Source organism: Choristoneura fumiferana, chromosome 2 (genome assembly GCF_025370935.1).
Source record: "Choristoneura fumiferana chromosome 2, NRCan_CFum_1, whole genome shotgun sequence".
NCBI classification, from domain to species: Eukaryota; Metazoa; Arthropoda; class Insecta; order Lepidoptera; family Tortricidae; genus Choristoneura; species Choristoneura fumiferana.
In genome coordinates, this window is record NC_133473.1 from 922,404 (window position 1) to 947,246 (window position 24,843).

At 38.8% G+C, this 24,843-nt stretch overlaps 1 protein-coding gene across 1 annotated transcript in view; it reads right to left on the minus strand.

Moving 5' to 3' along the window:
* Positions 1 to 24,843, minus strand: part of LOC141445604 (protein O-mannosyl-transferase TMTC1-like) — a 308,979-nt gene that overhangs the window by 77,825 nt on the left and 206,311 nt on the right. Inside the window, 1 exon segment of the mRNA XM_074111447.1 lies at positions 16,093 to 16,270. Within this exon segment, the coding sequence (XP_073967548.1) occupies positions 16,093 to 16,270 (178 nt within the window).

Here is a 24,843-nt window from a genome sequence, read left to right on the forward strand (position 1 = left end):
AGAGCGGGACGTCGCGCACAGGCGCCTTAATTAAGGCTCCCTGCGAGGCCAATCTAACCGCGTTGGCGTAAATACGGGTAGTGCGAGAGCCCGCTGTGATATTTGGATACTCACAATAAAAATAATCTTTCATCATCATCATCAAGTCAGCTGAAACACGTCTACTGCTGGATATAGGCCTCCCCCAAGGCTCTCCATCCAGACTGGTCTTGTGCTTTCTACATCCACCGCGATCCCGCGATCTTTACCAGGTCATCGCTCCATCTTGTTTTAGGCCTAGGCCTGAGGAAATATTTTTTACTAGTAGAGATTTCCGCTTAAATCGTTGAACTGATTTTGACTAAGTGACTTTAGACCGCTGAACTGAGACTCTATGAAGTGCATAAAATATTTTTATTATAAACGAATTCCTCGCAGAAGGAGTCGCGAGCAACATAAGTATTAACCATGAATAACGTTGGTATTTAGTAAATAGGTTAGTAGGGTATTTATTTTCGCAAAATGCCAGAAACTTTTTAATCAAGTAAAACAAAAATGATTTTAAATTACCCGTGATCCTAGTGCTGGCGCATTATTCGCTTGTATTGGCATCACAATTCAGCGCTGAAATACAACCAGCCGGCAGCCTTATGGAAACTCTTCCGGTTTTTAAGATAGATAGATAGAAAGAGAGATAGAGATTCATTTATTTACACATAATATATTCGATAAATAGGGAAAATACATTGAACGTATACATAGTTTCTATCTTGTATCTACTACATTTTTAACCCCCGACGCAAAAAGAGGGGTGTTATAAGTTTGACTGCTATACATATAGCACAATGACGTGTCTGTGTGTCAGTTGGTGAGTCTGTCTGTGGCACCGTAGCTCTTAAACAGGTGGACCGATTTTAATGCGGTTTTTTTATTTGAAATCAGGTTTTCTAGCGATGGTTTTTTTAGTGATTCTTGTTTTTAGCCGCTTTCGAGATATTGAACTTTGAAGTGACAAAGTCGTGGGTTTTCCAACTTTTTGTTGGTTAGGTTAGGTTGTGTTATAACGACGTGATCTTATTCCCAGCAGCCGTTCGGCCTAGCTGTAAATTACCCCGCACTGACGCTATCTCCCGATAGCACGATGGTGTAAGGATAGACATAATTAACTCGCAAATAAATAAGCCGTATCGCCGGATTAATCATGCTAACGAGCCACTCTGATTGCTTGATTAAGAATATTCTGATTTGTTAAGTTAAAATAAACCTAAGATAGTCGGAGATCTTCAGATACGTGAGCGGGTAATACTCAAATACTCGTGTCGTAAGTATATAAAAAATAGGCCAAGTGCAAGTTTAGTGTCGCACGTTGGAGGGTTCCGTATAATTCTCGCTACGTTTCGTCTACCCGTGATGTTGATGCATGCGACTGCGACGAAATATCAGGAGCACCGGTGATCACGGTATCTCGCAGAAATATCAGCAGCACCGGTGATCACGGTATCTCGTAGAAATATCAGGAGCACCGGTGATCACGGTATCTCGCAGAAATATCAGCAGCACCGGTGATCACGGTATCTCGTAGAAATATCAGTAGCACCAGTGATCACAGTATCTCGTAGAAATATCAGGAGCACCGGTGGTCACGGTGTCTCGTAGAAATATCAGGAGCACCGGGTGATCACGGTATCTCGTAGAAATATCAGGAGCACCGGTGATCACGGTATCTCGTAGAAATATCAGGAGCACCGGTGATCACGATATCTCGTATAAATATCAGGAGCACCGGGTGATCACGGTATCTCGTAGAAATATCAGGAGCACCAGTGATCACAGTATCTCGTAGAAATATCAGGAGCACCGGTGATCACGGTATCTCGTAGAAATATCAGGAGCACCGGTGATCACGGTATCTCGTAGAAATATCAGGAGCACCAGTGATCACGGTATCTCGCAGAAATATCAGCAGCACCGGTGATCACGGTATGTCGTAGAAATATCAGCAGCACCGGTGATCACGGTATGTCGTAGAAATATCAGGAGCACCGGTGATCACGATATCTCGTATAAATATCAGGAGCACCAGTGATCACGGTATCTCGCAGAAATATCAGCAGCACCGGTGATCACGGTATGTCGTAGAAATATCAGGAGCACCGGGTGATCACGGTATCTCGTAGAAATATCAGGAGCACCGGTAATCACGGTATCTTGTAGAAATATAAGACTCATCGACACCGTCGTTAGCCGGAAAACGTTCACTGCTGAACAGCGTCTCTTTGAACGCCTCATGAACGACAACTTGCCACGTGTGACTGAAAAGTTTTTCTTTTAATAAAATCTTACAATAATACAAATAGTAAGCGATACAGAAAACAGGTACACAGAGAGAAAATTACAAGGTAAGTAATAGGTGGCCTTTTTGTCGTCTTTGTGTAGTCTGTATAAAATGGTTTTATTTTCTGGATCATCATCATCAGCCTACAGCAGTCCACTGCTAGACATAGGCCTCTTCCATGGCGCGCCACAACACTCTGTCTTCAGCCCCTCGCATCCATCCGCCGTCAGCGATCCTCTTAAGGTCATCCGTCCGCCGTGCCTCAGGACGCCCTACGCTACGTTTTCCCGTCCGTGGTCTCCATTCGAGGACTCGTCTGCTCCACCGTTCATTGGTCCTGCGACAGACGTGGCCAGCCCGACGCCACTTCAACGAACTAATTCTCTGAGCAATGTCAGTGACTTTCGTTCTTTGTCGAATAATGTGATTTCGGATTTTCTGGATGCGAAACCCTAAAAAAGATAATAAGGAAAACAGCCAGTGTCACGTAGCTCCGCCGTGTGCGGAGGTCAGTTCCCTAAGTCTCTTAACCTACTAAAGCTGAGCTCGAGAAATAATTAAGCTTGACAAATTGGGGCACGGACTCATAAGTCTCACAAAACTAAAGCACAAGCATGCTGTCTCCTTCATACCCGTTGAAAACGAGTGAGAGGTGTGAGAGTGAGAGATCATTGTCAATTTGAAATCGCCAGGGTATAAATCATATTTCGTAAGCCGGGACGGCTTCAAGAGATTAATAGACTGTCGGTTATTTGACGTGCATTTTACAAATTCCATTTCGTTTGTGAATGTAATTTGCTAGTAATAAATTTCAAGTTTTGACTTACTTTCAGTGGAATGAAATTTTGTGCATGAAAAATCCAACAATCTCCTAAAAAATATTGCTCAAGTGCGGCCTTTTCTAAGCAATAAAGAAGTGAAACACAAACTCTTCAATAATTTAACGTGATGCAAAATTGGAAAATAAAACGAATGACATAAGAATCACATATTATTGTTGAAAATTAAGGAAGATACGAGCGTTGTTTGTAATCTATCTTCTAGACTAGAATAATGAAATTTTGTATGGACTTTCTAGTCATGGATATGTCAGTCTAATTGACAATTTGAAACGTCGATTTTCTTTTCATTTCTTCCCCTTCGACCATCTCTGTAAAGCTTAAATCTCCGAATGACTTAGCATAACGACTGGTTCCTTAAACGACCATATCGTTAACAGACCACATCTAAAAAAACTAGGTGGCAAAGCGACTGGTTCTCGAAAAGACCACATCTTTCATAAATCATTTAAGATAAGTACTTTTTTAAGATAAGTAGGTTTTTTTTTTAAATATGTGTCTGTCCATCGGAGGACGATTTTGCCAGTGCCTAGTAGGTGTTGCTGTTGTACGGTAAAAAAATCTAGAAGTCGAAATCTGAGAGGTAATGGTGGATGAACGATGACAACGCGAATCCAGTTAAGTAGCGTTTGAAAAATTCCTCCGCAACTCGATTTGTCAAATAATAAAGATATTAACAAAAACTCTACACTAAATCATTTTATTAACAGACGAGAATAGCTACTTCACTTTAACTGAATGGAACTTATTCAACAAATAAACTAGAATTGTTCACTGCGCTAACTCAAACTATAATTAAAAGGTTCAAAGAGCGTTCCAGAAGAATAGACGCCATTTACATTTCAATTACAAGGTTGCTAAGTGACTTCGCTTAAGCTGAAGTCTGTGTCAGTTTAACTGGGAATTTAAAACAAGTTAAGTTACGACGGGTGAGATAAAGGAACATACTTGGTGGCCTAGTGGCTTGAGTTTATAGCACAGCCTTTCAAATAAATAATTTATTATTATTATTATATTTAGCCTATAACTGTGTCCCACTGCTGGGCAAAGGCCTCTCCTCTTGACTTCCACATCTCCCTATCCAGAGCTATATTTGTCCACTCACTCAGTTCCGCGTCCAGGTTATCTCGCCATCTCCGCCTCCACGACCGCCAAACTTAAGTGGGACTAGGCCGGGCATGTCTGCCGGATGCACCCACAAAGATGGGCGCACAAAGCCACGTGGTGGGCACCACATGACGGGCACCGACGGCAATAAATAATAATATTATTAATGCTTTATTGATATAACTGTTAAATTAAATTGGTTAAGGTTGAGACCTCCTAAATAGCCGTGCCTTATCCTACACATTTGATAGAAATAAATAATGTGTTTTTTTTATCGAACAGCTGGCAAACGAGCAGGCGGATCACCTGATGGTTAGTGATCACCACCGCCCATACTGCCGTCCTAACGAAGAAGGCGGCAAAGTGACAAAAGTAACTTTCGAGAAAAACGGCAAAAACTTTTCAAAATTTAAAACACCTGTATCTTAGGCATAAATTGACTCACAAAAATTTTGATTACATTAAAATTTAGATAAAAAAATCACGTTTTTTATGTATATATTTTCATTATACAAAAATTATAAACAGTATTAATTGTGGAGGCTTTTATGTTATAGCTTAGGATTTGTGAATATTATTCGACGAAGAATACTAAGTTAAAAGGCCGTTAGCAGTACCCTAGCGACTTTTAAGCTTAGTATTCTACATAACTTTTAAAGTATTGTTATTTTAAATGAAAGTTATGTGCGATTAATACACTAGAAGGTCGTTACTACGGATAGCCGCGGTATTGTCTATTATTGCTAGTAGAAGATGCTCGTTGCGTTGTAAATAAAAATGAAGTTAAAGCACCTTAACCGTTTTAAAGCTTAGATATTTTTTTAACTTTTTAATCAAAATTATTAAGCAACAGAAATATTTACTTTCAATACATTAAAAAGCCGTAATATGTGAGTCACTCTGTAGATAACGGCATTTTAGGTTATGATGGGACTACGATTATTAAGTGTTATGCTGTTTGAGAAGAGGTAATGACAAAAAATTAAAAGGCATACTATACTGGGTGGTTCCGGGGTCATGAGCAGGACTGAAAGGGGTGATGGGGAGATTCACACTGAGCAACTTTTACTATGGGACCAGCCCCGAAATCACGAAAAAAAACCATCTAATTAAGAGATAATTGATCTCTTACTATCCGAAATGTATGGAATAGCTGATTTTTTTCACGATTTCGTGGCTGATCCCATAGTAAAAGTTGCTCAGTGTGAATCTCCCCATCACCCCTTTCACTCCTGCTCATGACCCCGGAACCATCATCTGTATAAAAAAATCAACGATTTATTCTTCAAAACATAAAAACTTCTAAATTGGTACTATCAATTAACACATTATTATTGAACTGTGTTCATTATTTACTTCTATAAAGTTTGAAATGAGAAATATACTCATAAAAGGGTGAATTTTCAGAGCAACTTTTTTGGCTCTCCCAGGTCAATTAAAAATAAACTTCGTAATAAAATAATACCACACAATTTTATATACGTTGTATACAATACAATAGACGAGGTTTAACATAATAAACATTGTTGACTTCAATTAAAGCAGCATTAAAAATATCACAAACTTAGAAACACTAACTGCAGTAAGTCTGTGAGGCCTGTCCCACACGCGGTTTTGTTGAATCAATTGACCATAACTTTGTGTCTTGGAGTCATTTTCCTACTAAACTTACATCAAAATGAAGTTAATTAAATAATGCATTCTATTTTTACTTTTTCATACTAAATACATTTTTATTGAAAAATAGGTTGACCACGGGACCATTTTGTAATTGTCCCACGTCCAGCTACCAATATCACTTTGCGCAAATACTTGCCAATATCGTAATGGTTAGAAATCATAACACTATGTTCGCATTTTTATGGAAAAGTACATTAATTGTGTTTTAGTTATGACGCAGAGTGAACCTCCACCTAGCGAATTTTGTGTGCCTATCACTACAAGTCTTTCGCGCGATGTGTTTTGGTCATCTGAACAGTAATTTCCGTGGATACCTGTTGTGCGGTATACAATCATTTTAATTGAATGTGTCTATTTTTGTTTATTAGTTGACTTGGGTCTTATTTCACCAAAATATTTCGCTGTCGTAATCTTCGGTGCCGTAATCCCGGTGGCATTTTTGTTCACCATCTTTATGATTAAATCTAACGGTAGTTTCATGTAAAATTATGCTCATTACTAGCACAAAAGCATGCTATTAATAAAAAATTACTATCTACTAGTATCACTACTAGCACTAGCGTGTATGTTTATGACATGCTTAAAGTAGGCATGCTTTTTAGTGGCATGCTGGCTATATGGATCACTGCCATCTTTGAGCGTACTACGTGAGGCGGGGGTTGGAAGGACGAATGATAATAATAAGTATGAACACGTCTGCTAATGAGCATGCTAGTATATGTCTGTCGTTTACAGTAGGTGCAAGAACGACTTCGCAAATTACGAATTTTGAAAGGTCAAGCGAACCGATTTCGCATTGATTTATTTTGATCAAACCTACATTCAATTATTGATAATTAAGAATAACTTTAATCAATAATTTAAAACTTTAATTCTTTACTTTATTAATATATCTATACACATGATATGTACATGTATATAAAATAAATTATAGTTACGTACATAAATCATAGTAATAGTTCGTAATTTCAAACTTATTTCCTATGTTATTCATAAAAACGTAATTTCGCTGTCAATATCGTAATTTCAGTGGCGATTTTTTTTTCAATATCGCATAACTACTTAGTTATTGAATTTAAATAGGTGCCTCTTGTATCATTGAAATCCTAATCCAAAAGAGTATCTCAACGAGTGATTATTTTCACAAAATTAAAAAAAATTGCCTGCCGAAATTACGTAAAAAAATGATTTCAAAAATTCACCCAAAAGTCAAAACCTCAATTTTACTTAAATCTAGGTACAAAACTACTTAGGTAACATTATTGACGTTAACCAAAAAACTACGTAAGATTTTTTTAATATATATTAAAATTAAGCATTTTAATATTATTTAACATTGACAAAAATCTAGCCGCTTTTTAACTTATTATTGCTATTTAACCGCTTCAAAAATATTATTGAACAAAAATCAACTCTATGTCACTGAAGTAAAAAGGCGGTCACCGCTTTCCTGACACCTAAATGTATTACGTAATGTATTTAAGTGTTATAGGCAAAAAGGCGGCTAAGGTCCCATAACGTAATTATAGAGTATAATTTAAAGAATACTGCTTTTAAGACTATAAACAAGTATTTAACTTCAGCAATGACAATTCGTTAAAACCTCGTTAAACGAACTTAGCCGCTTTTTAAAGTATGAATAGTCGATAAGCGCTTTTTAGCTTAGAAAAGTGTTATATTTTAAGCATGATATAAAGCAGCTAATGAGACATAACGTCTTTTTAGCTTATTTAATACCAATCATGGCTTTTTAGATTATAAAACCCCAACAAAAACCAAAATACGTGTCGTTTAACTGCTGTGTATCTCGAGAACTAACTGTCATAGAAAAAAAAAGTCAATACCGTTCGACGCAGAATTTTTTTCTGAGTATGCATGTATCAAAAAGTTAAAAAGCCGCTAAAGTCACTTTGCCGCCTTCTTCGTTAGGACGGCAGCATAGACACCTACAGCATTATTAGGGCTGTGGGCCCAATTGTAGATCCTATAAAAAACGCAGAGAGAACTAACGTCTCTGCGTAGGGCCAAAGTATCAAGTTTCCCAGAAAGTATTGGATCGCCGATAACACGAGCTGTACGCTGCAGTCGGTCAAGTGGAAGCAGCTGATACTAAGGGGCTCCTATGTGAAACAATCTATGTTTTGTAAAATCAACTATTATTTTTAATGTTGAAAGAAAGAAAATACATTAATTCATGCTTTTCATAATGCTGTCATTAAAATTTACATTACTTTTTATTAATAATTGCCATCTAAGTTGATCACTATGTAGAAGAAATATTTTTAATTGCAATTTCATAGAATAGAATAGAATCATTTCATAGAATGTGTGTTGCCAGTGATGACATATGGATCCGAGACGTGGTGCTTTACTTTAGGCCTTATAAATAGGCTCAGAGTTGCTCAGCGAGCTATGGATAGAGCTATGCTTGGGGTTTCTCTACGGGATCGAATCAGATATGAGGAGATACGTAGAAGAACGAGGGTCACCGACATATCCAAGCGAATTAGCTCGTTGAAGTGGCAATGGGCGGGCCATATCGCACGGAGAGCGGATGGCCGTTGGGGTCGAAAAGTTCTCGAGTGGAGACCGCGGATCGGCAAGCGCAGCGTAGGATGTCCACCAACAAGATGGACGGATGACCTGTTTAAAGCCCCAGGTTCACGGTGGATGCAGGCCGTTAGCAACCGGAGCAACTGGAGGTCTGTGGGGGAGGCTTATGTCCAACAGTGGACGTCCTACGGCTGAGATGATGATGATGATGATGATGAGAATATGCATTTTTATCCTAAACCAACGACAAAATAATTTACTAGATATATTTTTTAAAAGCGCCAAACTTGGATGAGTAGCTATCACAAGATTATGCAAATTACGAGAATCCGCCCAAAAAGCCCGGCCGATTAACAAAAAATTTATCCAACCTAACCAACAAAAAGTTGGAAAGGCAATTCAAAATTCAATATCTCAAAAACGCCTCAACCGATTTCGATGTAACATGTCTAAGAACCAACGCTAGAAATCCTGATTTCAAATAATAAAAACCGCATTCAAATCGGTCCCGTTTAAGAGCTACGGCGCCACAGACACACATAGCGGTCTTATAAAACCCCTTTTTTGTGTGTCGGGGGTTCAAAATGGTGGCTAGTAATTCCGATTGCGTTAGACACTGCCACGATTGATTACGGAAAAGATGCAGTCTGAAATGTAGGAAACGTGATCCAATGAGGGCTATCGTTTTTTGTCTCACTAGATGGCGCACTGTTGCGTGAGGTTTTTAAGTGTGGCTTTCAGAGTCTGTTATTACGGGCGTTAAAACAAAGTTTAGATTAAAATCATATTTAAAACACCTTAAAACCGTACCATAAAAATATCCAGCAACCACAGTGTTGCTTAGTCCTGTTTTGTTCGGAAAAAAAGGGTGGACAAAAGTTTCCAAAAGACAAAACTGTCTCAAAACACAGACATTCATTGCCCCGTAATGCATAATTGCCATAATTAATTTCAGGTAATGCAAAATATTCACAAAAAAAATCTAATTATAAATAAACCCGCGTAGCTCACCCAAAAACTATGAGATTTGACATTTCGGAGACCTCACGCTACACTAGCGCCTCTAGCGGCGAATTCATTCGCGATAGCCTTCATTGAAACTACTTTCGGAGCCCTCAGCCCCTAAATATGAACGAGAATCTAAAAGTTGCTAAGAAACTACATACTTTTTAGGGTTCCTAAGCCAAAATGGCAAAAACGGAACCCTTATAGTTTCGCCATGTCTGTTTGTCTGTCTGTCCGTCCGTCTGCGGCTTTGCTCAGGGACTATCAATGCTAGAAAGCTGTAATTTTGCACGAATATATATGTTAACTATGCCGACAAAATGGTACAATAAAAAATTCAAAAAAAAAAAATTAAGTGTACCTCCCATAGCAGTAAAGTGGGGGTGATTTTTTTTTCTCATCCAACACTATAGTGTGGGGTATCGTTGGATCCCCCCCCCCTCTAAAATCTAAACCGGTGGGTGGAAAAATTTGAAAAAAATTAGGATGGTTGTAAATATAATCAAACTTTCAAGAAAAACTATAACGGCTAAGTTTGCTTGAGAATAATTAGAGTTTTAAGAGTAAATAGCAGCCTAAGGTATAAAATATACCTAAACTTGGAAGATTCCGTATAAAATTCGAAATCCTTAGAAAAATATTACTTACATTTTTCCTAATGGCTACGGAACCCTATTTTGTGCGTGTCCAACACGCTCTTGGCCAGTTTTTATTTGAAGTTCTATTTAATAATAATCAGATAAAATTGATAGAATTGAAGTCGCTAAGAATGCCATAAGGTTTAAAATTTTTACTTCTCACCTACAGAAGCATTTAAATTGGACCAGCACAAAAGAAGAACAATGCTAAAAAACTCTGAATAAAACTGCATTCTCAGCAAGTTTCCTCACATAGCACTAGAATCTACATAATTGAACCGTTAATAAAAATAACAAATTCCTGTTGCAGATTCAAAAGTCCCTATCCAATTTGGAACTAATTTTATACGTGACGAGCGGGGTGCATCCCACCGTCCAATATCGGATGTTTTATGGCCAGTACAGGCGGTGGAACTTTGTGATCAAGATTAAAATGGACAGGGTTCTGTGCACGCTCCACTTTATTATACTTTTGTCAAAAATGTCCGTAAAAGTTGACATTATTCTTTACATATCAGAAGGTGAAGTGCATAGTTTATGGTCAGCGAAAAATTAAAAAGTTTAAAAGATTGCAGGCGCGCTAGCTCGACAATAATGAATTAGCGCGCCTGCAATCAGTCACATTTTTTTTTTAAGTTAAAAAGGCCATGGAAATGTTGGCACAAGTCGTATACAGCCAAGTCTAATGGCCGGTATCAGATATTTTGTTGGAACTCCGGACTTTTTCTATTGGGTCTGAAATAGCTTGTGGTGTTTTCGGTGGAAAAACACACCTGCAGTTTATTTTTAATGAAAAAAGGCGGGAAAGCATAAAAAAAATATTGGAACAAAATTAAATTGTATAATATATTTTGAGAAAAAGTTTATTCTATTTCAGAATTATTCACCATTTTTGAGAAAAGCTTTATATATAGTCTCGGCTGGAATAGCAATTGCTGGCTTACGTTTGGCCTCAATCTTGCTTAATGGAAGGCGAAAATGAGGCCTAAGATGGTAAATTGTTGATGGTAAATTGTTGTAGAGCGTAAATCATAAACGATTAATGCCTATTTTTTTCTCGCAATCGAAGTAAAAAATAGAGTTTTCACCTCGAGACTAAGAGCCAAAATAAACCCTCTGATAAATAGACACCCTCGCTAAAGCTCAGGTGGCTAACCACCTCGGGTATAATTATTGGCTTATTTTAGTCCCTCGATAAAAAATATACTTTAATGTTGTTTCTCTTTTCAGGTTACAAATATTATTTAGTTAAGTTCTATCGACATAAGGTGAGATGTGCTAAGTATAGCGAGTAATATAACTTCACTGTTTTCAGAGCAACTCTGTCTACCTAGTTTTTTCGCCGCTTCTAATAACTAATGAAAACTGTGTGGAACACATAATTATTTAATACATCTTACTAACATTAGCCACACACACGCACAAACATCACGCCTGTATTCCCAAACGGGGTAGGCAGAGCACACAAAACATTACCGCTTCGGAGCCACTTTTACCAATTTTAGGTTTTAAGTGTGACAAAAACTGTTGCTAGCCTGTCGCCTACGGTATACCTTAACCTATATCCTCAGTCGCCTCTTACGACATCCACGGAAGAAATGGAGAGGTGTAATTCTAATTCGACGCCACCCATAACCATAATATGGTAAAATAATGTATCTGTAAATGTTTCCTAAGTATTTCAGCAATTTTATTGGATTAAGTAGGTTGACTGAACCCCTGTAAAGGTTTTTCATCGAATTGATTTATGAAAAAATACATAACCTCACTTTAGTAGATAGGTACGAACAATGTATCTCTTACAATAACTACAGCAGGGCTACTACGAAACTCGAAACTCGAAGTTCGTATCGTACTGTCCCTCTCGCTCTCGTGTTAAATAGTATAGTGTCAGAGGGACCGCACGACACGCAATTCGAGTTTCGAGTTTTGTAGTAGCCCGCTGCAGGAACGAGGAACAATGAGGCAAAGAAAATAATTCATCCCTTTAGAACACACATACTTAGTCTTGTGGACACTCCATATATCTACATAATAATAAGCAAACTAATTACTTACTGTAACCAAAGAACTGAAGATTCATAGAATCAAAAGTAGGTAATAGTAAGTTAGACATAAGGCACTTGTCTCACCGCCAGCGAGGAAACGATTGGCTATCGACTATTTTCTCGCTCAAGAAACGAACAAAAGATATAAGATCCTGTGTGAGTAAAAGAGACACATATATTAATAGTTGATCGCTGGCTGTTCACACTGTCGGCGAGAACTCGCTCTTACATCTTTTGTCGCAGCGACAAGAGCTATAAAACTCGCTGAGCTATAGATACTCGCTCAGCGATGTCAGCTTGGCGGCCGCCCCGCACGAGCGAGTCGAGTGGAGCGAGTAATCGCCCGTCGCACGCGAACACTCGCTTACAGCCGAGCGACAAAACTACACTCACTTCTCGCTGCTCGCCCACTCGTTTCTCGCTCATCGTCGGCGGTGGGACAAGTGCCTTAAGCCTTGATACATTGCGTTTTTTCAATCAATCGTCAATCGAGCGCCGCAACGCAGATAATGCAACTTGCACGATTTATCTTAAGCCGAGTTAGACTTGCAAGAAAAATCGTTCAAGTTGCATTACATTGCGGCACATGATTGACCACTACAAAGTCGTTGGCTTTATGCCCTCGCAATGTGCATTGCACTATTTTCTTGCAAGTCTAAACTCGGCTTTAGAGATCTAAACTTGGCTTTAGGAACGCGCGTTGATAGCGCGTTTTTCTTTCTATAGAGCTACAACAACTGGCGTTAGGTATATCGTGTTGTTGTCGATACAAAGACGCGTCTACGGTGCGTTTTAAAGGCCCATAAAGACAAAAAAAGTCCTTCTTTTCGACCTTTGTCAAAAATCGCTAACGAGACACTTATCACCCTGTTTGCAGCGAATTAGGTATTCCCCTCGCAATCAAATACCACGCGTATTGTGTTTGTATTTATCTTATCAAGTATTTGTGTTTGAGTTGGCCGGGTCACGGGTGCGCGGCTGTTTGCTCCCAGGTGGGAGCTTACATCTGTGCTTTAGTTCTGAGACCCTAATTGAGGGGACGTAAGTCTGCTTAGTGTTTTGTGTCTTATATGTATTTGTACTCTTAACACTTTGGTCTTGCCGCGGAAACGCCTTAGTTAGAATAAAGCACAAGTCATGGACACAAACAAACTAGATTTTAGCCAAAATTGCTGTATTTTCATTACATTTATCTTCTAGGCTGTCAAGTAAAAGTTGTAGTAAATCTCTTTTATTGCAATGTGCAAAAAGGAAATACAGATAGGTTTAGATAGACTGTATCGAAAATACAAACTGCGACATGGATGCACAGAAAAACCAGAAAAAGAGACCAGCGCTGGGAATCGAACCCAGGTCCTCAGCATTCCGTGCTGCGTGCCATACCCGTACACTACCACTGGACAGGAGAACAGACATGAATTTCTCCTATGCACACATATCTCAGGTTGCCTTTTTCCACTACGCTACTTAAGCAGTAGGCTGTTTATGAGATTTCACTATTTTTTATACAAAATCATGTCAATCAAGATTTAATAGGTTTCGACATGGGATTTTTTGCTTTAGGATCATTACTAGTGCTTACAAATCAACATATCACACGACAAAAGAACTAGAGAGAAATAGAGAGATAGATATTTATTACCTTCTGAAAAAATACATTAGAAACACCTTCAAGTAATAGGTATAACACATTCAGATAAGGATCGTCAAATGTATATAGATAAAATAATGAATAAGAGTAATCGATATACAAGAAAAAATTATCAGCCAAAAATAAAATTACAATGACAAATTAGAATAAAATTTAAGGACAGTTTGATTTAAAAGGTCAAACACGAAGTTATCGCGACAAAGTAGTACGGTGTAAACATTATCTTTGAATTCGACCTTACAATTATGCTTACAAAAAGACAGAACTCATTCTTAAATAAACTCTGTTTTTATTTTAAGCCAAAACAATCCAAGACAACCTAAAGCAGTCTACAGATGAGCTAGCACATTGCTATGAATAATTCAGTGCATTCTGTTGGAGGAATATTGCATATAAATTCATAAGCACATGTTGTGGCACCCTTTAAGACATTCTACTGAGATGTTATTAGGATATAGATCTAGGTGAAGTAAGTGAGATTAAGCTGTCTATAAGTCCAAGATTTCTCAGGGAATGCCTACACCGTCGTAAAAAAAAGCTCTACCACAGGATCACCTAAATTTTTACATAAATAATACGAATGGGTATTACAGAACGAGAACCCTCTTTTACTGTGAAAATAACACTACAGTTGTACTCACAATGTTTGATCACAACATCAATTGTAAAGATCAGAGAAATGTTAAATTCTATGCTTGCGAGAAAGTTTTTAAAACTTAGGTCTAGATTAGCAAGCCATATTGGAGCTCACGATAGAATATACGTTAAATATTCTTCAGTATATTACGTATATTTTATGTCATTCATACAGATATGGAGGACTATATAAATTTCATACCTATGTAATTCGCACATAAATTGCAAAAAACCTTGGAGGTGCTGGCCCGGGCTCCAACCCACGACTCTTTGCTTGAGAGGTTAGAAATCAAACCTCTAGACTGTCATGGCTTTTGTTAACCCCCTCAAAAAATCCTCTCTGATACCCTAATCTAACTTACTTATAAAAGTTGAAAAATCCCTGACATTGTCATTTCAATTTACGAGTATCTCAAAAACGGCTAAATCAACTTTTATTAAACATAGCTAAGAAAATCATCGCAAGAAAACTCGCATTGAAATAAGTCCATCCGTCTGAGAGCTACAATGTCACAGACAAACAGACAGACGTTGGTGTCAATAACACTCTTTTTGTGCGGCGGTTAAAAATATCACTGCGTAACCATGCCAGGTAATAATTTAGATAGAAAAGCAACCTAAGCTGACAAATATTTCCACAACTGTCCATTTACAGAAACACAGTACAGCACAATCATAAAGATATAATAAAGCTCTCGACAGTGAGATGCGGCTCTGAAAAATGGAAAGAGACCACAGTGCAATGAATTCCCACTGTGACAAGTTGATGGCTGCACTTTACGTGCTTCTAGCATTGCACAATGGGTTTCTGCTTTGTACCCTGTTCTAGTCCAGAGCACAATGCCTTTAGGTTTTGAGTATTCATTAAAAATATTGGATATCCTCTGGGTTGGGATTAAATAATCCTAGTTGCATACGGAAATATTCAAATTTCGAATCAAGTTATTTTTCTGTGTGCGTCCGTTTAAAAACTATTATGTCGATAAAAATGTAATACATTTATTTAATTTGAACTGACTAAATTGGGAGAAAGTTTTTAATTCAGGTTTATAGTTTCAATGCTTATCACTTGAACTCCGTCATTCATTGGAAATAACATACGCCCACAAGATCTCATTTGTAAAAAGCGCCACCCCTGACTGTGATAAAAACAGAGGTTAGTTTATTTATAGTTTTAAGTGCAAGTTTTGTTACGAATCAATTTTGAACTTTATTTTCTTGTGCAATTTACAGAATGCTTTTCATTGGGCTATATGCTTAAGGTATCGTGCTTCTCTTCTTCTTTGTCGTGTCGCTCTTGGCAGAGCGGTCGTGGTCACATTGAGGTGTCCGCGTCGGTGGTAGAGGCGGACACAGCTCTCCGTACATCCGCCATACCCTTCTGTTGGCAGACTGTCTGACACAGTCAGATACGCCGTTTCCTACAGCGGCCTTCACTTGCCGCGCGACCTGGTTCCCTCCACCTTTCCCTGCACGACTAGCCGCTCTATGGAGTCGCCATCCCACCTGGGTATCGTGCTTAGGCCAAAACAAAAATCCACAGCGCTTGTTACTACAGCATATATTTTTACCATGTGAATGTCTGTAATTGAACCTTATATTATTTGTGTTCTTCACTTACCGCTTCAGTGTGAACAGGATGCACAGCGAACAGAAGCGCGGCGAACGCTGCGAATGGACGGCGCAAGCGCGCAACGACCGCGCCCGTGCGCGCGACGAGCGCGCAACACGCGGCGTGCAGCGCGACATTGCACGCGTGCCACCACCACGGGGACAGGCCGCAGAACAAGTAGTTTAGTCTGCAACAACGAGAATAAGTTTCTTGTTAAAATTTTCTTTTGCTGACTGTACTTTTTGTTGACCGTACTTGCATTGTCATCTAAACTATATCCGTACCAAATTTCAGGTCGGTGCTATTAACCATGGAGGAGTTCCTTCAGGCAGGACCACCAAGCTGTCACTACCAGATTATTGCATTGTCACCAATTTACATACGTTTGCCAAATTTCAAGTCGATCGGACTGTACTGGATCGGTGTACTAGAAGTGGATCAAATTTAGCTTCCATGATTTGACCCAAACAAACAAATAAATAAAGAAACAGCTGAAACTAAATAAAAGCTTGTAAAGACATGAACTTTGGTGGCCAGGTATAACATCCGCCTGGAAACAAGAGTTACAAAAGTGTTTAACCAGAAGGGCGTCTGAACCTTGCCACTTGTTAAATGAACATGAATTACCGTAAAACGGCCAACCGATAATGTGATACTAGAGAAATCTTATTTTGTCATAGTACCATTAATGGTTCAACGGCAAAAAAAAACTGTGGTACCATCAACGGTACTATGGCAAAAAAATATCGTAGTGTTACTATCTGATGGTACCACGGCAAAGAAGGGTCTTTTTCAACATCGACACAGGCGGAATCATCGATAGTATCGATGGAGCTCTTTTTTTAATTAAATTGAAATAAAACATAATTACTTAGTTGCTTAAAGTTACATGCTTTTTATGCTTGTTATGCTTATGGGCAATCCATGTTATTTTTTCTTTCTTCAAATCAAAAAAGGAATTGCTTACGGAAGTAGTTAATTAATAAGATACCAACAATTATCTACTTTTTACCCGACTGTCCGAAGAAGGGTTACGTACGGGAGCGATAGAAATAACTCTATGGCAGTTATATACGAATCTAATTTTCAAATCTCTTTGATGTAAAATATATACTAGTATCCTACACAGTTATATATATAATAAGGCTAAACAGTCGATTTTCTTCTTCTTACATACCGTAAAAAGAAATTTAACGTGCATAATAACAGCCATGAAAAATAAAACACAAGAAAAACAAAATACATTACGTTACAGTAGTGCCGAAAAGTACAAATAAGAAAATATTCCCTTTTTTATGTCATCATTATTCCTACCAATTTCTACAGTAAACCTGTATCAACCAAAACGTCAAACACAATCCTACACGATCCCAATTAAACCCCAAAAGACCTTAAAACTCAAAACGTAACGTACAAGGAGAAACAAAACGTGACATCTCGCGTTACGATGAATATATCATATTGTGAAACGTGAAACACGGAGTATAACTTAACGTATAAAGTTACGCTGAAAGGCGTGGTGGTGCAAGACGTAGCGTTCGCATGTAATTGTTTCCGGCTTCTCAAAGATGTAAAGACGTATTCTCCGGCGTCCTAAATACCGCTACTGAAACGTTTATAGGGGTGGTGTAAGTTAAGACTGTTATGAGACATTGTTTCTTTTTAAGCGTAAGATACATCCCGTATACTCGTAGAGGTATCCTGTATAACAGTTGATCCTCCCAACCAATTTTCAGTTCTTTCAATCAACAACAACAAGGAAAACTGTCCATGGATCCTAAATATCGTCGAAAATGGTATTTTGTCTTATGATAAAATTGACACATTTGATATACTTATTCGCTGGGTGCGAAGTACTAGGTGGGGGTAATGAAATCTATCGCAGCGCTCATAGAGGCTAAAAGTAGAAATAATGTAGGCTCGGTCATCTGTCATACTCATATGAATCTGTCATTAACAAAGCAATTTGTTTAGACTTAATTACCTAATTTTAGTAATAGGCAGATGTTTGTGTTATGATGCGAGTTTGAATTATTGAACACTGTCCCTGTTTTGTTATTAATTCCTCTACATCCTGGACATGTCCAGCAGATACCAACACTTTTCCTTATGAAACGGTTTGTAGTTGAAATGCTATATTCGGTGATACTCACAAAACCAGTCTTCAAAATGATATTCATTTTGATCTGAAAACGATATTTAATTTATTACTAGCGATATAAGAACAATTATATAATTTTATTATTAATATTGCATTCGGGCTTAATCAGTTCACAGCGAAAATACATTTGCTGAATATTTTTTAATTACAATTGGACCAAATTCACTCTGGATGTTATTCATTTTGGTACAATTTCATGGTTAATTTCTAGTGGTCAATTTTCCATTTGCACCGAATGACAGTAAATATTTTTTTTGTACCACTGTTCTGTGTTATCATCGCTTATGCCGTGTACTTCACCCAAAACGCTTAAAGAGAGGTTTGAAAGGCTCGCATTGTCTGTGGAGGCGATGCAAACGCCCGGCAGACAATTGGATGGGAATAAAAGCTATTCCGTCGTGTGTCTGTATTTACAGTTAATTTACACTCATTTAGGGCGTGTCGGGATCGATACGGGCACTGTGGAAAAAGGTTTCAAAGTGGAAGAGAAGGGAATGAACAAATGTACTAAGTGAATAATCCTTTACCATCGTATTTTCTCGGAAACGTTCGTATTTAGTCATGCTAAGCTTATTTAGTCAGCATCAGTATCTATTAAGACAGCGTAGGGGAGGTCGCACCGAGAAATTAGTAATCGATAAAGAATGGCTAACACCTAAATTAATATTTTTATACGATTTTTGTTTAGGTAGGTACGACCGGATGGCCAAGTAGTTTGAGTACCTGACTACGAAGCTTGAGGTCCCGGATTCGATTCCCGGCCGGGGCAGATATTTGTATGAAGAATACGAATGTTTGTTCTCGGGTCTTGGATGTTTAATATTGTATGTAAGTATACGTATTTATCTATATAAGTATGTTTTTCCGTTACAAGCTTTGCTTAGTTTGGGACTAAGTCAATTGGTGTCAAGAGTCCCCTGATATATTAACTAGGTACTTGATCATATGGTTCCCATGACAAGCTTGTATGTCGGTAGAAAATGTCTATGGGGTCAGTAAATCTTTTATTTTTCTACGGAAATCATTATCATTGATTTGCTGCTGATGCCGTAGGAACTCCACTAAGTAGACTATTAGACACTAGACATAAAGGTCCCCTACAGACCTGAAGACCTCAACTCTAGAAGCCTGATGCCGTAGGATGTCCATTAAGTAGGCTACTGGACACTATAGACTTAAAGGTCCCCTACAGACCTGAAGACCTCAACTCTAGAAGCCTGCATTCACCGAGCGTTTATACCCGCTAAGCTGGCAACGTTGCATTTTTGTTAGTTTTTCTCGACTATTCCATAAAAATATAATGAACATTAAAAATGTGGTCTGATAGAACACTTCTTCATATAATAAGTTAATGTGTCTACTCCAATAATTATTCGTGATAGACCTTTGTACGTTTTTAACTTAGACTTTTATTTTCTTTAAAAACGGTTAATAAACATTTGTTTGTTTTTAAACAATATAAAAGTCTATCATGAATAATTATTGAAGTAGACACATCAACTTATATTAAGAAGTGTTCTATCAGACTGCATTTTTTTAATTTTCATTCAATTTTTGTGGAATAATCGAGAAAAACTAACAAAAACGCAACGTTGCCAGCTCAGCTCACCAGGTTCATCCGTCCATCTCATTGGCGGACGCCCTACGCTGCGATTGCCGATCTGCGGCCTCCATTCTCCGTTCGATCTGTTCTCCGTTTCTTTTCTGCAGAAACAAAGACACAGAACATAACTAGTCTAAAACAGAATCGTCAAAAAAGCCAAAGTGTACCTAGGTCGTATATCGAAGTCCCATTATTAACCATACTAAGTCTCTCCCGTTGTACCCGCGCACGCGTAGTTCATACATCACCCGACGGCGGCAACGCGCCAAGCCACTGTGCCAACTTCGGCGATATTACTACGCTTTTTACTTCCGACTTCAAAATAAGGAGGAGGTTACCAATTTGATTGTTTTGTTTTATGTTTGTTACCTCAAAAGTCATTTATGAACCAACTATAGCCTGTTTCCCGCGACTCTGTCCGCGTAGTATTTGTTTATCGCTATCCCGCGGATACTATGAAATTTTCCAAGATAACAACTATCCTATATCCTTCCCCGGGACTCAAACTATACGTACCTAATTTCATCTTAATCGGTTCAGCGGTTTAGACGTGATTGAGTAACAAACATTCAAACCTCCAGACATCTTTACAAAATTTCACATTTTTTTTTTATTCGACTGGATGGAAAACGAGCAAGTGGATCTCCTGATGGTAAGAGATCACCACCGCCCATAAACATCTGCAACACCAGGGGTATTGCAGATGCGTTGCCAACCTAGAGGCCTAAGATGGGATACCTCAAGTGCCAGTAATTTCACCGGCTGTCTTACTCTCCACGCCGAAACACAACAGTGCAAGCACTGCTGCTTCACGGCAGGATTAGCGAGCAAGATGGTGGTAGCAATCCGGGCGGACCTTGCACAAGATCCTACCACCTGCAAAATACATACCTGCAAAGTACATTTATAATATTAAGTAGGAAGTAGGATTTCATTTTTTTTTTCGTTGGAATAGGAATGCTTCCAATAGTTTCTCAATGTCACCATGTCAGGATCTAATAAGTGAATCCTAGGAAAGTTGTTCACATATTTTAGGGACTTACAACTCAGGGTATTTTTTTTTAACAGATTTTTTCTAAATTTACTAATGGCAATGGCATTTAGCTTGACGGTTAAAGAAAACATCGCGAGGAAACCTGCACAAACCGGTGTGTGTGAAGTTCCCAATCCGCAGTGGGCACTTTGAAAGCCACACTTAAAAACCTCACGCAACAGTGGCACCATCTAGAAAGACAAAAAAACTATAGCCCTTAGCACTTGCCCAGTTTTTTTTACAGCAACATTTTACCTATAATTGTCCTATTGTCTGGAAATTTGTCCCTCGCCCGGCGCCAAGTCGCCTGCGGAGTAGCCAACTCTCACGGCGTCCTGTGATCGCTTGCTACAAACTTGGAGAGTTGAATATTAGAATAACTTTACTTTTCACGGGCCGTTAAACTTAATACCTACAAGTCGCCTGCTGAGCTTTATTTTGAAGTGTAACTGGGACTTGTTCTCCTGTTTTGCCCCAAGCAAAAGGCTGTATCTTCAAAAAAATACCTTTTGAGTTATTACCGTTTTTTCTGGGATACCGTTTTTGTCTCAAGAGCCACCATATTTCTCACGTGGGCCCCGTATTAATCGGGAATTTCACACACCATTGAATTGCTTCGTAGGTTTGTACAGGTTTCCGCACGATGGTTTCCTTAACCGCAAAGCCCATGGTAAATTTCAAATAAAATTTCGCACATGAATTTCGAAAAATTCGAAGTGCGAGCACGAATTTTAAGTCCACGATCCTCTGCTTTAGAGGCTAGTAGGTAATAAAACCACTAAGCCACCACGACTTTTTTTTGATTGACATGCTATCTGTAAAATATGCAAGGATTTGGTGACTTAACAAGTTGTGATCAAGTAAAAATATGCACGAAAAAAATGTATGATATAGGTACTATGCGAAGTAAAAGAGAAGATACACTGTAGTTAGGCAATATCTACCAAGTAAATATATAGGTACTGTAGGTATGTATTTGTAGACCAGTGGGCAGAGACAAGTGTAATTTATCTTCCAACGGCTGCCTTCCCGAATATGTCACCAACAAATGCGGCGAGGCCTTGGTTACTTGACTCCTATTACAGCTTGTATATGTTCCCAAAAATCCTTTATTTTTCAATTTCTGCTGAAATAAGGAAGTAATAATAAGGTTATATGGGACCCAAGTTCAACGCAAGGCCACTAAAAAGCCATTTAGTAATTTTCCGATTTACGATCGAATTTCGTTTGCAAAATATTACATAACTTATTTTTGTTAGTGTCAAGTGAAAATACAAACTGAAATATGGCTGCACAGAAAAAAAACAGAAAAAGAGACCAGCGCTGGGAATCGAACCTAGGTTCTCAGCATTCTGTGCTGCGTGCCTTACCCCTACACCACCACTGGACAGGAGTCTAGACACAAATGTCTCCCATGCACCCCACATTTCAGCCTGCCTTTTTCCCTTTCTTAGCCACTTAAGCAGTGACACTAGCGCCATCTATATCGCGGTCATTACTAATTTTTCATCACACTTGCTCGTAAACAGTGTCGTAACATGCAGGCTACCTTGGTTGCAACCCCCCAAATAAAACCCTCGACCCCAAGGTCGGTAAACAAGTCAATGCCCGTACTAATGGTGCTGCGCGCGCTGGCCCACACGCACACGCACGTCAGGCTCACACTGCGTGAGGGGGAGGGCGGCGCTGCCAAGAGCGCAGCCTAAGGTATCGCCAATATTTGGAACAATTATATTTTTTATTTTAGAAATATACAATTTTACTCGCAAATGTGATAAAAAACATTGTGTCGCACGGGCGGGACCAGAATTACGAACATCGACTCATTAAAGCCCTCTCAGTCTTCGACTTCGGGCTTCTAATAGTCTCTCGTTCGTAATTCCTTATTTACCGCCCTTAAGACACAATGTACTATTATGAATTAAGCGACATCTCTTGTTTAGGTGCGCGGTTAGTATTAAGTGTTCACTCGACTCTCGAACCTAATTATGTGGTTGTAAAGAAATCGAATATAAAAGGATAACTATCACAACTACCTAAGCTTTGCAAGTTGACGGAATATTCGGTGCATATTACGAAATTATACCAAACGTTGCTCGGCCATTAGGAAAATCTGCCAATAATTGTCTGCGAAACGAAAATATGCGTGATTAAACTCGGCTAAACGACAGGTCACCCTATAGGGGAGACCTAAGTACAACAGTGGACGTCTTACGGCTGATATGATATGATGTTGACACCTTTTTTGGTGCAATATGGTGTATGGTGTATGTGCGTACCTTTAGGTGAGCTAAAACAATATCAAGCTTCATTAAATTCTTGGCAACTAATAAGGGTCCCAACTCCCAAGAGATGTCTCGAACTGCATTGCTGGTTACGGGCCGTTTGGCTAAATGGCTGCATAAATTGTGCACGTAACGCACGCTGGTAACGCTGCGGGAACGTCGCGGCGCCGCGGTTACGTAACGCTGAAGTGTAATGAGACAATACACGGTTGGATGTGTAATTGAACATCTGAAATTACTTGGAAATCTGAATTTGAATTTGTCTTGTGGACATAGCTCATGGACTGCCACGAAATACAGAATATTGTAGTTTTGCATTGCATTGTCTCGATTTTTAAAGTAGTTATTATTAACGGGAAGTTATCTGAATGTTGGCAACGACTTTCTTATTTGCACATGGTGTTAAAATATCTCTGTATGACAATTTAACCCACATTAAGGCCACTGATTACTACTACAAATGGAAGATATTTTATCCCAAAAAGTAAATTTAAGTGTTGTAGGGAAGTTGAGTAAAAAGACTTTAGCTAGTTAGTATGTATATATCGACACAAAACATTTATTTTTAAATTTCGAATAGAAATGTTTTTTAATCAGTGCCTTAATGTGGGTTAATTATACTAATCCTTCTAATAAAATAAATGACTTGTAAAGTTTGTATGTGTGCACACTTATGTGCGAATTGAAATTCATTAGAGTGTCCGATAGTGCCTTTTTTTAACCCCCGACGCAAAAGAGGGGTGTTATAAGTTTGACTGCTATGTGTGTCTGTGTATCTGTCTGTCTGTCTCTGGCACCGTAGCTCTTAAACGGGTGGACCGATTTGAATTTAAACCAGTTTTCTAGCGATGGTTTTTAGATACGTTTCATTAAAATCAGTTCAGCCGTTTTTGAGATATTGAACTTTGAAAGTGATTAAGTCGGGGGTTTTCCAATTTTTTGTTGGTTAGGTGGTTAGGTTATTGCTTGCTTGTTTATTTCTAGAACTAATGCACTGCAATGGCCTTGAAATGCCTTGAAATGCGCGTTACAAACAATAACTATTGTTTACCACTGGAATCACCTTGGTGTTGTCTCAGCAGCAGGGATGTTACGGAGCTCCGATTCCGTTTCCGTTAAGTCGGAACTTCCGTTTGTTATTAAACATCTGTTTCGGTTCCCGTTCCGTTACTTTTGAAACGGAAGTTATATCGGATGCCAATGCTTAGCGCGGCGACTGGACATTTTTTTTTATTCGATTGGGTGACAAACGAGCAAGTGAGTCTCCTGATGGTAAGAGATCACCACCGCCCATAAACATCTGCAACACCAGGGTTATCGCAAATGCGTTGCCAACCTAGAGGTCTAAGATGGGATACCTCAAGTGCCAGTAATTTCACCGGCTGTCTTACTCTCCATGCCGAAACACAACACTGCTTCACGACAGGATTAGCGAGCAAGATGGACATGAGCGGCGTACATCAAAAACATACAGAGGGCTAATAGTTATGTTATGTAAATGAACTAAAATAATTTCCTTGCTCACCCGCGGCCTTACGATAGCTAAGCTTATGCAAAATATGCGTGTTCAAGCAGTTCCTCCACCTCCACACTGTAAGAACACACACAAATCACACAAACCCATCTATCACCACCACCACACTACACTGACGCGTTTCGAACTCAACCAGAACTCATC